We start from the raw sequence: 14135 nt of genomic DNA, 5'->3' as shown, positions 1-14135 counted from the left end.
TAATCCAAATTTATGGTCAAAGGTCAAAACAGGCATTTCTGACCATTTTTTGTTAAACTTTTTCATTACAGTGAATATAAATATGGGTCTTCTGAGTATTTTGACACCAAGATTGTTTACTTACACCTACTGGTTGTCAGCATATGGTAAATAATTTTAAGATGGCCGCCATTTTGAAAAATGGCCCAATCGGGTTGAAGCACAACGGGAAAACCCGGGGACTTTTAGTATGTTGTTTCAGACAACATTAGGGACCTATCCTGAAAAATTCAGCTTTAGCATATTTATTTCTACCTCAAAGTCTAATACTCCTGGACTATGTTGTCAGTCATGTGTTAGTGTGAAGTTTAAAAACCCATTTAATTGAGGAAGGATAACAGGAAGTTTCTATGAAAATACTGTTGTACTTTCCAATTTAATACAGTTCTAATTTACAATATATTATGCCCATAATCAGGACACTATTTTTAAAATCTAAATTTTCACAATTAAAGATAAGCATTGCATTTTCCTGCACATAAATAATCAAATTATCATAAGTTATATATTTTTTAGGCATAAAAATCAGTATTTTATGTGAGTAAGCATGTCTGTACATAGACTAAAGCTCTGTCTACACTATCAAACTTTATTTGAAAAAATGTGATGTGCCCATATATAGACATGATGATGTCATGTCACTACCATATTTGGGTACATTTTTGTCACATAAAGTTTGATAATGTAGACAGAGCAGCTTCACAGAAGATTCATTTATCATTCATTCATGAGCAGAAGGCTAGGTAATAGAACTTTCTTTGATTATGATAAAATGTCACATAAAACATGAAATAAAGTCTTTTAAAATATCATATTGCAACTTAATTTACATAATTAAACTTTAGTCCTGCAGTATAATTTATTCGAGAACATTAAACTGAGTAACTGCTTAAATAGTTTAAATAACACACACTACATAATAACTGTTCTATATATATCTGAATTTTGTGTTTGAAAATCCTTAACACATTTTAAACTGTTTTAATTGAATTACTTTCTTTGCTGTGTCATTGATAATGGTTTTAATTGTATTTTATTAGAGAAGGTAACTTACTTTAATGGTAATTTTAACCAGGGAGAACATTGACAAAAAAGTTAGAAAACTTAGTCACAGTGGGATTGATTAAAATAATAACATTTTACCAAATCATGAATGCTTTAAAAAAAAATTAACACTTTCATGTAGGTATAGGCAGACTTTTTTTTTCAATTCCACATAGCTAAAGGCAAAACCCTTTGGCTAAGTTTACTTCTGTTTGGTAGATATATATTCAAATCAGTAAAATGTTGAGAATGTTATGACATTCAATTTTTTCCACAGCAACTAGTTTCTTTAAATTCCTCTTCATCTATTGTTTGTAGATAGTTTGTATCTGGCTGCTGTAATGAAATATGTTCCTCTGGTTTTTGTCCATCGCTAGTTAAAGATAATATTGTTTCTACTAGGAAGTGCATTGCTTTATCTGAAAACAACGTATTGAGAAGACAGAAATAAATCAACTAATTTGGGTGAAATGTTTGATATTTGTGATATGAGTCATTTAGGGATGGAATTTTTCCCATGAACATTTATTACATAGGGTTTTAACCACTACATATAAACACATAAATTTTAATGAAATAAAAAAAGATATGTATCAACAAAAGCCTCAAGCATCAAGGGACACTTAACCATAAAATGCAAAAAATTGGGAAACAGTATGTTTTAACAATCACCAGCGCCCCCATTAAAGTAGGGGCTTTGCTGATTATTTAAAATAACTGCATACAGTTTGACTGAGGTAAATCCATATGGATATAAGCCATTATTTATTCAGTATGGTAAGCAACTATCTTACTATTAATATATGCATAGGCACATTTTTACAGGTACAATAGTTATTGCCCATAGGGATTTATGGGTGAACTTTGACCTTTAACTGGTAAATATACAAAAAAGATATGCTTATGCAGTTTATATTTGTTTATGTAGTTACCTATATTCTTGTCATCTTTGGCAGAAGTGCTGAACCAGCCAACAAACTTATGCTGCTTACAAAACTCATCTAAAGATGCTTCATCCAAAGGACTTGTGTGAAGGTCACTCTACGATATTGAAACACATCAGTAAATACAGTAATAATATAATTGGTAAACAGACAACACACATAAAGTCTATGAGAGGAGGCAGCCTATACTATGTATCAATGGTTTTAAACTGTCTATTTAAACTCATACATGATAGCGCCTCTATTTAAACATAGAAGTAGACATAATACAATTAATGGTTTTAAACTGTCTATATAAAATCATACATGATAGTCTATTTAAACTTGTACATAGTTGTTCATGGCATATTAATATTGAATGGATAATTGTAAATATACCTTATTTGCTATTAGTAGTATAGGTACTGGTTGTTCATTTGCTAACATCACCTTTTGGTTAACATCTGTATACCACTGTAGTAAAAACAACAATTACATCATATCATCAACATTATATTGTGACACCAGGTACTGTACAATATATTTTTAGAACTTCTTTCAACTTTATTTAAAAAAAATTAACTCACTTTTAAGACAGACTCAAATGTGGCCGGTCTGTAATAAAAGGAAACATTATTTTTGTTGTTGGGTGTGGGGAGGGGGTGATCAGTAAACATTCAGAGGTTATACAAATAGAATACTGTAGCAGGTAGTTATAACAGCTTACATTAAAGTATCTAATATATGTTATGAAATGCTACATACAGTATACCATCTGTTTTATTTTAATTGAAAGTCTGCCAGGGTCTTATATTTTTAGACAAATATTCTTTACATATTAAACACACTTACCTTGATAAATCATAGACTATAATTGCTGCAATTCTGCAAGAAAATTATCAAAATTTATAAGGAAATGTATAATTATGTCACATATTCTAGAATACTTTATTTTTGGATAAAAAAGAGATTTATATACCTGTATGATCGTGGCAGTAGAATAGACAACAAAATATGATTTATTTAATTAAAGAACTTTGTTATTTTTACTTACGCATATTTATAATAAACTCTGGTCATGTGACCAAATCTTTCATGTCCAGCTATGTCCCTAGAAATAGTAAAGATCAAAGGTTATTATAACCTGAATAACATCATCATCTTTATGATCTACTTGAGTATACTGTACTTACTACTCAATTAATACACTTACCATAACTGTAAGTTAATTTTGGTTGCATCATTCCAATTAATAGATTTCAAAGCAAAATCAACTCCAATAGTAAGTTTATAATTTGGAGAAAATGTACCTAAATAAAAGCAAATGGAAAGATTCATGGATTGGGAAATCAATATTTTTTATTATTAGGAAGTTTTTGTTTTGATGATATTAAAAAACACATTGCTTCCAGTGTTTGGTCATCATTTCCGGCTTAACTGGTAAATAAGGAAATAATATAGATCATATGAAAGTTCAATCTGTGTACATTAAGTGCATAAAAACACATGTAGTTTTGTTATTAATTGGAAAAACCAACATGAAACTTACCTTCAGTGTATCGTTTTATAATTGATGTCTGTATAGTTAAAAGAAAATATTAATTAAACATTAACATGTTCCATGTTGGTGACAATTGCTCTAGTATTTAGAAAATCTGTCTATATAGTTGTATAAGTGTCTATAGACAAACATGTAACTCTAATGTAGAATACTGAGTGTCTATGGACAAATATGTAACGCTATCAGTATCAATACTTAATTTTAATGTGAATATATTTTTTATTTCACGATTGCCATAATTTAACAAACTGTTAATTAATCATTATTAATAATGATTTTGCCATTTTCTAGAGAATGTTTTAAACTAACAAACAATGATTATTTGCATTATTATTTATAAAGTGTTATTTTTCCATCATTATCTTCTTGTTACCAAACTCCAGTTCTGCCATTTCCTGAATTTCATTTTAACAAACCAATCAATATTATTTTTTAGACTCCTACCTTTCCTGCAAGAAAAGAGAACAAAGTAAGTAATCAAAATTCTTAGACTTATACACAAAAAATTAGACATTTCATGATCATACCATTCATTTGAGTTAATTTAAGCTAAGCTAAATACTGTACCAGCAAAATCAAGGTAGAAATTGGATTTAAATATTATGTACAGAGATTTTCTCTGGCTTTGCAACATTATTCAAAATACAGGCCTAAATTAATTTTATTTTATGTATGAACAATGCATATTATTTGTTTATTTTGTCATCGTCCTAGTGTAAATGGGCCTTAACAGGCCTAGTATTATTTGCTAAGACTAACAGCATTCTGTAAATGAATACCGGAAATAAAAGTGCAGGGTTAGCCTTCCTTTATCTTACAGTTTGATACCGAGTCCAAATGTGTGTACCGCGATTAAACATGCTTGTTTGACCTTCCTCCACTCCCCATCATGATGATTGATTGATGAGACTGAGACACTGGAGAGGTCTCGTTCAACTTACCAACGCCAAATTCTCCAATTACAAGAATCTTGTACAAATGCTCTTCGATATTCATTTGTTCATGCGACATGATTTACTTGATATTGTACATTAAGTAACTTCGATAATAAATCAATCATTTTTGATAAAATAACAGTCATGAGATCGAGAGCACTCGGCAATCAGAGAGAGCAGCCCAGTCACCTGATTTATACAAGTCGAGTTTAATTTTGTTGTTTATCATTTAGGATTATACCATTTTCACCACAGAGGAAGGTAGAGTTTTATGTTTTTCACACATCTGTGTAGCTATTTTGGTTAGCAAATTACTTATAAGATAAATCAAGAATTTAACATAGAGAGATAGGTTAAAAAATTGTATTTTATTTTGTAATGACTATGGAACATTATTTAAGTAAATGTTACGTTTAATTCCCCTTTTCAAAAATAAATTAGGCCTACAATTATTTATAAACAAACATGGCGCTATCCAGTAGATTTTTTGTAAGGGAATTATTTTGTTAAATTTAATATGTATCTAGGCCTATGGTAGGAAATTTGTTTGCATTATTGCATTCATTACCTAATTGGTAACTTAGTTATATGCAATGAAATTTAACTTGTATGGTTACCTATTTATGTTGTATGTAGGCCTTAGCCAGGCTAGGCTAGCTAGGCCTCGGCTCGGCGCGCCTGGTCAGCCTGGCTGGGATCGAGTCAAGTCCCCCCAATCAAAGTCGACTAGCTTGACTACTGTAGCATCCGCTAGTATGCTCTTTCCTCTTCTGACCTGCCTGGATATTTAGTTAGTACTGTAGTACAACTTTATTCAGTAGTATGGAATGGCTGCTGTAGAGGCTAATCATTTAGACATACTACTACTATCAGTTTAACTTAAGTTTGAATACTTAAATAAAGTGTTTTTTTATTAAAGCGAAATGTTGATGATATGCCTATATTTATTTTTTTTTTAGGATAGATTAGTAAATACTAATGTAGGCCTAGATAGTAATACACTGTAATCATGCTATTGTAATTTTGTTCAACAGTTAGTATAGCTACTAATATAATGTTTTACTTATTTCATAGATGACAACAAAATATGGTGCAAACGTAATATTGTCATCATGTAATGGGTTGTTTAGGTTGTCATCACAACGGTGTTTATGGGGAATGCTCAACTCCATATTTAACAAGTGAGATTGTATTTTAAATGAGTTAGTGCATGGATTAAGGAATAGAAGGATAAACTAAAATTAAATTTGTGTCTATTGACAAAGAGAGCTTTTGATAAGAATTCCCATTGGTGGAAACAATGATGGAGGAGGGTGCAGCCTTCCCCTTAAATTAAAAAACATTACAATGCAAAAGATTGGATTTAATTAAGTTCAGAACTTAATTTCCAGTTCCTTTAAAGATAAGCAAAGCTGACAAACTCACTTGAAACTTTTCTTTCTTCCTAGGTTCGATCAGAACAGAGTAAATGAAGTAGGACCAGACAGGGCTGCAGCTGAGTGGTTGCTGCGTTGTGGTGCAGCAGTCAAATTCAGTGGTTATGAGAAATGGAATGATGATTATAACTCATTGCCAACTGGAGCAAAGGATCGCTATCGGATTGAGGCTGTTGATGCCACTGACTCCAGCATCATGCATATTGGCTTTGACCATTTCAGTAAGAAAAAAATTCTTTTTCAAAACATTTTTTTGTCACATAGAGTTTGATAATTAATGGTTTTTCATTGGCATAATGGTTTTGTCTTTTGTCTTTATAATTTTCAATTTCCTTTATAACTTACAAAATTAGTATTAGTTAGTCCTAATTGGTTATTGTTATTTTTACAGGAGGACTGGAGAAGATGAGATCTCTGAAACTGCACCATGCAACGTACATCACAGATGAAAGTATGGACAAACTAGAAATATTAAAAGATAGTTTGGAAGATATTCAAGTGACCAGTTGTGGAGATGTATCGGACAAGGGCATTGCATCACTCTGTAAGCTATGGTGAGTTCTTCTATCGATGGATCGAACTTAATCCATTTTTGCTTCATGATAGTTGATAATATTGATATATTATTATTATGCTCTTTGAATAATGTTATATGTCATTTTCACACAGCAAACTGCAATACATTTTCCTGTGTGATCTGCCAGCTGTCAGGGATATTGAAAGTGTGTTGAACACTTTAAGGACAGCGCTGCCAAACTGTGAGGTACGGTACCTTTCTTTGGAAGGAAGAAAGGACCTTCGCCGACAGTTAACCAAAAACAGAGAACTCATTAGACATTTTGATGAATCAAATTCAACAACATTATAGAAGATGTTAATTTGAAGGTTGTGTTTACAGTGAAAATGTAACGAGGTCTATCTATTTATCTATAGTTTGATTTGAATAATAACGAAATCTTAAAGTAGTATGGATTCACATCAACAGCATTAGCAATCCCTGGCAAGAGATTGTTCTTTCACAACTGTGTACAACCAGTTGACACTATGAAGTTAAAATAACGTCCATACTACTGACTTTGAGGATGAACTAAATGCATTCTTCTCTATTTCGGAATACCTATTTTGTATGTATAGTGGGCACCTGAACAAAACAGTTTACCACGATTTAAACACAGTTTAAAAAAAAGGATGATTATCGTTTATTAGCAAATAGTAAAAAAAGTTGATGACAAAATGTGACTATCGTTAAGTTGAAATTGAAAAGTTAAAATCGTTAAAATCTTCAATCGAACTGGGTTCAACTTTAACGATTACGATCGTTAAAACTGACCAATTAAATGGTCCACAAATTACATCATTGCAGTTTGTGAAAAAATAGGTACGCGACAATTCTTGAATTTTTACAACGCGACGATGTTTTGTACCTTTTTTTGTACACTTTTAAGGTCTGATATTTCAAAACAACAAGCCTAAGTCAAATTAAATTATAATATTAAGCCAATTAAATATTATAATGTTTAATTTACACGCGGGCTCGGCTGCGCGTGGCCGGCCGGCATTGGTTTTGTAGTACTTCACGTCCACGTGTCCCAGCAGAGAACCAAGAAACTATGAACGATCGCGTAAATCGTTAACGATTAACGTAATCGTTTCTACCGATTTATAACAATTTCTTGCGTTTATTTTTACCCCTTTTCCTGTCAAATCGTTGAATCTGTCAATAGGTACGGTTGATATTGTTGCGGCACGTGTAGGGGGCTATTCGTTCGAATAAGACGCGCGCGCAGAAAATCGAGGCGTTTTACAAACTCTTTTCGGCTTTCTATTTTAAACAGCACGTGCTTATTGATGAAGTAAGTAAATAATTACTTTCACCATATAATTTTAAAAAACGTGCTCATGTATAGTAGTCAGAAGACCAATGAGTATGTTAGGGCTTGGTAGGGCCAATAAACGGACATACTGCAGACGGAAAAATAATAATAATAGGCCTAGGCCCTATAGGCCTAGGCCCTAGGCTTATTAATTTTAGTACTGTAGGCCTCTAAAAAACCAGGCTTAAGCTAGCCTAGTATTGATTGATTGATTGATTGATTTATTTATTTCGAAATATCCATATATAATATATATAAATATATAATACAATTTTTATGAAACAAGAGACGGCAAGTTACAAATAAACTTACATAATAGACAAAAGAAATGGATATAACAAGGATAACACAAAAGGTTTAAAATTAATTAAACTTATTTCCATTGTGGAAACTACTACCAAACACACAAAATTACAAAATATATATAAAAATAAACATTACAAATTGGAAACATGTTAAAACATGATTGATAAGTCTGTGAATTAAATTATAAAGATTGATCTGCAGCTTTTAAAATGTTGAAATAGTGGTTCTTGACGTTACGTTTAAATATCCATAGACTTTGATTCAATCGGATAATTGAGGGCCAGGCCTACTCACTACTGACTTGCAATACGGCCTACTCTTTCGTATAGGCCTATAGTTGTGCACTACTTCTAGGCCTAGTCTATTTGGTCAATATAATAGGCCTACACGTAGGCCTAAGCACATTTTTTTTTATAATTATGATTTATTGGTTGTCTTTATTTCAAGGCGATGAAGTCAGAAAATGGTGCAGGGTTTGTTGCGGTACATAAAATACAAAATTGTGCAAAATACATTGACAAAGAATTCAACGAAATGAAGCAACTGATAACCGAGATTAAGTCGGCTCTTGGAAGTGTCAGAGTAAAGAAATCACCTCCTCCAACCATGTCTCATCAGTTTGGTTCATCACTGACCATACATACGTCATCAAATCAAACGACTACTGAGAGGATAAATCAGAAACATAAACGGCAATCAAATAAAAGTTCTTTCGAAGTTTTTGAATGTAGACGAAAAATAAAAGATGATGAATATATAAAAGATGATGTTTCACAGTCGTCTCAACAACCTCAACAGCTAAATATCAAAGATAAAAACGATATTCGTACAAAAAAACAATCATGTGTTAACAGTATCGGATTATGCCGTCGGACAAAGTCGGAATCATCCGAATATAACATAACAAACGATTCAAAAATGAACATCTGCAGAGATGATACATCGCCGCACTGTGAAAATAAAGACTCTTTGATGAAACCAGCTCTCACAGTTGACGATAGTATTTTAAAAAAATCAAGAATTTACCGTCTTATAAAACGATTGTTAAGCCAAACTAAGTTCTTTCAATTTTTAATAATCATCATATCATTAATGGTTTTAAAGATAACTTTACAATTTTATAATTTTATAAGGTTTGGTGATTGTGAACCTATTGAAAGGGACATTCGATTTAGATTTAGTACATTGTTCAAGTTCCAACACAACTCACCACCGCCAACATAATTTGTTTATTATTATAATTATATATAAAGTAAATAATTAAATTAAATTTGCAGTGAAAGCCTATTATTACATTTTTAATAAAATAGTTAACTGGAACCATGTATCTATTCCTTAATTCATGCTCATTACACGGACCAGGCTACTTTAGCGTTACGTTTGGCATCCACTGAATCAGTGGATGACCTATCCCCTCAACATGTCAATTGTGGTATAAGTTGACAGGAATAATACTCTGTGGTGTAATAAAAATGCCAGCGTGTTTATTTAAGACTGCAAGTGTTAATAATAACTTGCTGTCCATTTTCAACTTCCTCTTACCAATGACCAATAGCAAACAGGCACTGCTTGTCAATCAGGTCCTCACTGACTGGGTATTAACCAATCAATGTACTATTAGATAGGTCACTGATTTTATAAAATAGTTTGCGGGAAATTTGATTTCTGACCTTGTACAGGAATAAATACTTTAGTGGTTGTTTATAATAATAATCTAAATATTTCTCAATGCTGCTTTATGCAAAGCAATTTAACTAGAACTACAGACACATTAAATAAATACTTTTAAACATGAACAATAGTTTTGTTAGGGAATTGGGATGGCCATGTGATATTCAATTTATTAAATTTAATGGGAAAGCATATATCTTTCACATTTTTGGGAACAAAATGGATTGATAGTCAATCATGAGTACTTCCGAACAGTGCTAATGTATCACGAAAGCATATTAGTGTTTCATGTTTTATTCCCCTGTTGTTGGGTGGTGGACATCTTGTAGACAATGTACAGCAGCAACAAACATACATAATTGATACAAATAAACACAATTTAAATTTGATAACTCTACGCGATTTTATACGAGATAAATGCGTAGACTCGGTCATCAATGACCGTCTACTTGATAATATAAACGACGAGCCCGTGAAAGAAAATGTAGCCTACAACAGAACTATTAGAAAGAATTAATCGCAAAAGGGTTAGGCCTAAGCCAGATATACCACGGAGTTCAAATATCCCCCGCCATTCCTCTTGATGGATTGAGGCGGCAGGCATCAAAGCGATTTTAAAATTGAATGGAAGCGCATCGAAAATAAATAAAAGATCTTTCTCGGAAGATTCATTGTGGAGGAAAATCTGACTTGCTGCATGCGTTTGCATGGTAGGTAGAAATCAACGTGCCGATAAAAATAAAATAATTAACAAATTCTTATCAGATAGATCTACGTAAACGTGTGAAGTAGGACTAAAGAGGTCTTATTTACAGTATATCAGTAGGCCTAATATATATTCGTATAAAATATCCTAATTTCCACAACTCAGGATTATGTCCATAATGATATCAATAATAAGAATCTGTTATAGGCCTATGCGTAATTTTTTTAAATTAAGCCACTAATTTTTCATTATCATACATTAAATTCAATTATATTATACACAATTCAGTGATTATTTTACAATTATTTTCTCATTTTCCCAATTGTCTTTTCTCTTACAGGTAATAACGTGGTACGTGCTTCATGATTGATGGTAAAATTAATTTATACCTGTAACAATAGATTATGGCAAGGCGTTTCGGACCGGACGGAGTAGGCCTACTCCTTTAAAGTTGTCATCGGAGGAGAAGATTAGGTGGAAGAAATGCTTTCCATGGACTGCACCAGAAGTAATTTCTTATGTAATAACGTTAGATCATGAATAATTAAAAATTGAATGAACCCACATAAGAAAAAAAAAGTTAAATGAAACTTTGATGGGTTATACTGTAGATGCAAAAAAGGATAATCTGTTGGAAATAAATTTTGTAAACATTTAAAGATCAAAAAAATCAATGTTAAAGGATGAGGAAAATATAATGTTAACAGTAAAAAGTTAGTAAGTAATTAGTATAACAGAGAATATGCATTGTTTAAATGAAAATATGTTTGCATAGATAAATCCAAAGAAAAATAAAATGGGACAAACCCATGGGATGGATTTAGTAAACATAAACGTATTATAATTGTATGAAATAAATATCCATGTAGATGAAAAAAAACAACTATGTAAGAAAAAATAAGCTTTGTTAATGAAAATGTGTAATAGATAATAATTATGTATAAAAAGAGGAAACTATGTAATCAATGTGGTTAAATGATAATGTATGTATAAACAAAATGATATATGGAAATAGTTTTTTTAAAGAAAATAAGTTTAAAAAAAGTGGAATGAATCCACATAAGAGAAGAAAGTAAAAAAGTTAAATGAAAATTTAAGAAGTTATAGTGCAAAAAAAGGATAATCTGCTGGAAATAAAAGTTTTGTAAACATTAAAGAACAAAAATATTAATATTAATGTTAAAGGATGAGAACAATATCATGTTAACAGTAAACATTTAGTAAGTAATGAGTATAACAGAGAATATGCATAAATTGTAGCTTTGTTTTCTTTTATTTATTATTTATTATTATTTTTTTTTTCGTATTCGTATTTAATGTTATATTTCGTGGTGGGTCAAACTTACTGACTGACTTATTATGACTCTCTCCCCACATGATTACTTCATTGCATGTATTATCCTGTATGTATGTTATTATATTGAGGAAATAAAATTAAATTGAAAATGAAATTATATTTATTTGCAATTATCACGTATTTTGTTCTATTTTGCATTGTATAAAATTGTTATAAAACGTTTCTGGGTACAACACTTGTAAAAAAAAATTGTTTTGTACAAAAACATTGACTGGGTACAAAAATGGTGGCAGGGTATAAAAACAGTGGCAGGGTACACAAACAGCGACAGGGTACAAAAACGGTGGCAGGGTACAAAATCGATGGCAGCTGGGTACAAAAACAGTAGCAGGGTACAAAAACAGTAGCAGGGTACAACAACAGTAGCAAGGTACAAAAACAGTAGCAGGGTACAAAAACAGTGGCAGGGTACAAAAAAGGTGACAGGGTACAAAATAGATGGCAGCTGGGTACAAAAACAGTAACAGGGTACAAAAACAGTGGCAGCGTACAAAAACGGTGGCAGGGTACAAAAACGATGGCAGATGGGTACAAAAACAGTGGCAGGGTACAAAAATAGTGGAAGGGTACAAAAACGGTGGCAGGGTACAAAAACGATGGCAGCTGGGTACAAAAAAAGTGGCAGGGTACAACATCGATGGCAGGGTACAAAAACGGTGGCAGGGTACAAAATCGGTGGCAGGGTACAAAAACGGTGGCAGGGTACAAAAACGATGGCAGAGTACAAAAACGATGGCAGCTGGGTACAAAAACAGTGGCAGGGTACAAAAACGGTGGCAGGGTACAAAAACGGTGGCAGTGTACAAAAACAGCGTCACTAATTTTATACAATAGTTCGCGGGAAATCTGATTGCTGACCTTATACAGGAATAAATACTTAGTGGTTGTGATATTCCATTAAACTAAATAAATGTATATTTTTCACAAAATGACTTAAAATATCTTTGTATGTCAGGCAGTGTTTAAAAGGCTGGAAGGCCCTGGTAGAAGGGTACAAACAGTGGCAGGGTACAAAAACGATGGCAGCTGGGTACAAAAAAAGTGGCAGGGTACAAAAACAGTGGCAGGGTACAACATTGATGGCAGTTGGGTACAAAAAATGAGCAGGGTACAAAAACAGTGGAGGGTACAAAAACGGTGGCAGGGTATAAAAACGATAGCAGCTCGGTACAAAAACAGTGGCAGGGTACAAAAACGGTGGCAGGATACAAAAACGGTGGCAGGGTACAAAAACGGTGGCAGGGTACAAAAACGGTGGCAGGGTACAAAAACGATGGCAGGGTACAAAAACGATGGCAGCTGGGTACAAAAACAGTCGCAGGGTACATAAACAGTGGCAGGGTACAAAAACGGTGGCAGGGTACAAAAAAGTGGCAGGGTACAAAAACGGTGGCAGTACAAAATCGATGGCAGCTGGGTACAAAAACGGTGGCAGGGTACAAAAACGATGGCAGATGGGTACAAAAACAGTGGCAAGGTACAAAAATAGTGGCAGGGTACAAAAACGGTGACATGGTACAAAAACGGTATCAGGGTACAAAAACAGAGACAGGGTATGACAAGCAGTGGTCTATGGTACAAAAACTTGTGTTGTATACAAAGTGTCTGGGAAAAAAGACGATGACAGTGGTACAAAAACGGTGGCAGGGATACAAAAACGGTGGCAGGATAAAAAAACGGTGGGAGGGTACAAAAACAGTCGCAGGGTACAAAAACGGTGGCAGGGTATAAAAACAGTGGCAGGGTACAAAAACAGTGGCAGGGTACAAACACGATGGCAGCTGGGTACAAAAACTGGGGCATGGTACAAAAACAGTAGCAGGGTACAAAAACGGTGGCAGGGTACAAAAACAGTAGCAGGGAACAAAAACGGTGTCAGGGTACAAAACAATGATCTAGGATACAAAAACTTGTGTTGTATACAAAGTTTCTGTGAAAAAATAAGATTGCAGGGATACAAAAACGGTGGCAGGGATACAAAACAGTGGCAGGGTACACAAAATTGTGTTGTACTAAAACAGTGGCAGGGTAAAAAACATACACACTTATTTGTAGCATTTTACGAAAAAAAGTATCAGAGTATTCATCAACAGAGCTAAACAAATGAAGGAAAGGGTCAGAACATGTGACTCTGGCAGATAACAGATAACATTACTTTTCAAGAGTGATAAGAAAAAAGGAAACATATTATATTCAATTTGTTAACCTAAATATATCTTTCATTTTTAATTTAAGATAATTATTTACATGATGATAAAACTTTTGAATGTGTATTAATTTAAA

The 14135-nt window shown here is 32.8% G+C and overlaps 2 protein-coding genes across 3 annotated transcripts; one reads left to right on the top strand and one right to left on the bottom strand.

Moving 5' to 3' along the window:
* Nucleotides 1–411: 411 nt before the first annotated feature.
* On the bottom strand, nucleotides 412–4578 carry LOC140060577 (ras-related protein Rab-32B-like). The gene is made up of 10 exons (XM_072106854.1): nucleotides 4509–4578; nucleotides 4012–4016; nucleotides 3556–3583; nucleotides 3220–3316; nucleotides 3061–3117; nucleotides 2859–2891; nucleotides 2594–2621; nucleotides 2406–2480; nucleotides 2016–2124; nucleotides 412–1502 (listed from the first exon to the last, which is right to left on the bottom strand). Exons 1-10 carry the CDS (start codon nucleotides 4576–4578, stop codon nucleotides 1345–1347), a joined length of 660 nt encoding a protein of 219 aa, XP_071962955.1. The 3' UTR covers nucleotides 412–1344.
* An 83-nt stretch (nucleotides 4579–4661) lies between these two features.
* Nucleotides 4662–9459, top strand: LOC140060576 (ATP synthase subunit s, mitochondrial-like). Of its 2 annotated transcripts, none has more exons than XM_072106853.1 (6): nucleotides 4662–4763; nucleotides 5577–5683; nucleotides 5951–6159; nucleotides 6330–6492; nucleotides 6608–7791; nucleotides 8566–9459. In XM_072106853.1, exons 2-5 carry the CDS (start codon nucleotides 5577–5579, stop codon nucleotides 6804–6806), a joined length of 678 nt encoding a protein of 225 aa, XP_071962954.1. In that variant the 5' UTR covers nucleotides 4662–4763; the 3' UTR covers nucleotides 6807–7791; nucleotides 8566–9459. The 2 variants fall into 2 exon arrangements, with proteins under 2 accessions (XP_071962954.1, XP_071962953.1); XM_072106852.1 differs by lacking the exon at nucleotides 4662–4763 and adding an exon at nucleotides 4964–4991.
* The last annotated feature ends 4676 nt before the right edge of the window (nucleotides 9460–14135 follow it).

The sequence above is a fragment of the Antedon mediterranea genome, chromosome 10 (genome assembly GCF_964355755.1).
Source record: "Antedon mediterranea chromosome 10, ecAntMedi1.1, whole genome shotgun sequence".
In the NCBI taxonomy this organism is placed as follows: Eukaryota; Metazoa; Echinodermata; class Crinoidea; order Comatulida; family Antedonidae; genus Antedon; species Antedon mediterranea.
Note: the sequence above shows the minus strand (reverse complement) of the source record. Positions and strands in the feature narration are given on the sequence as shown.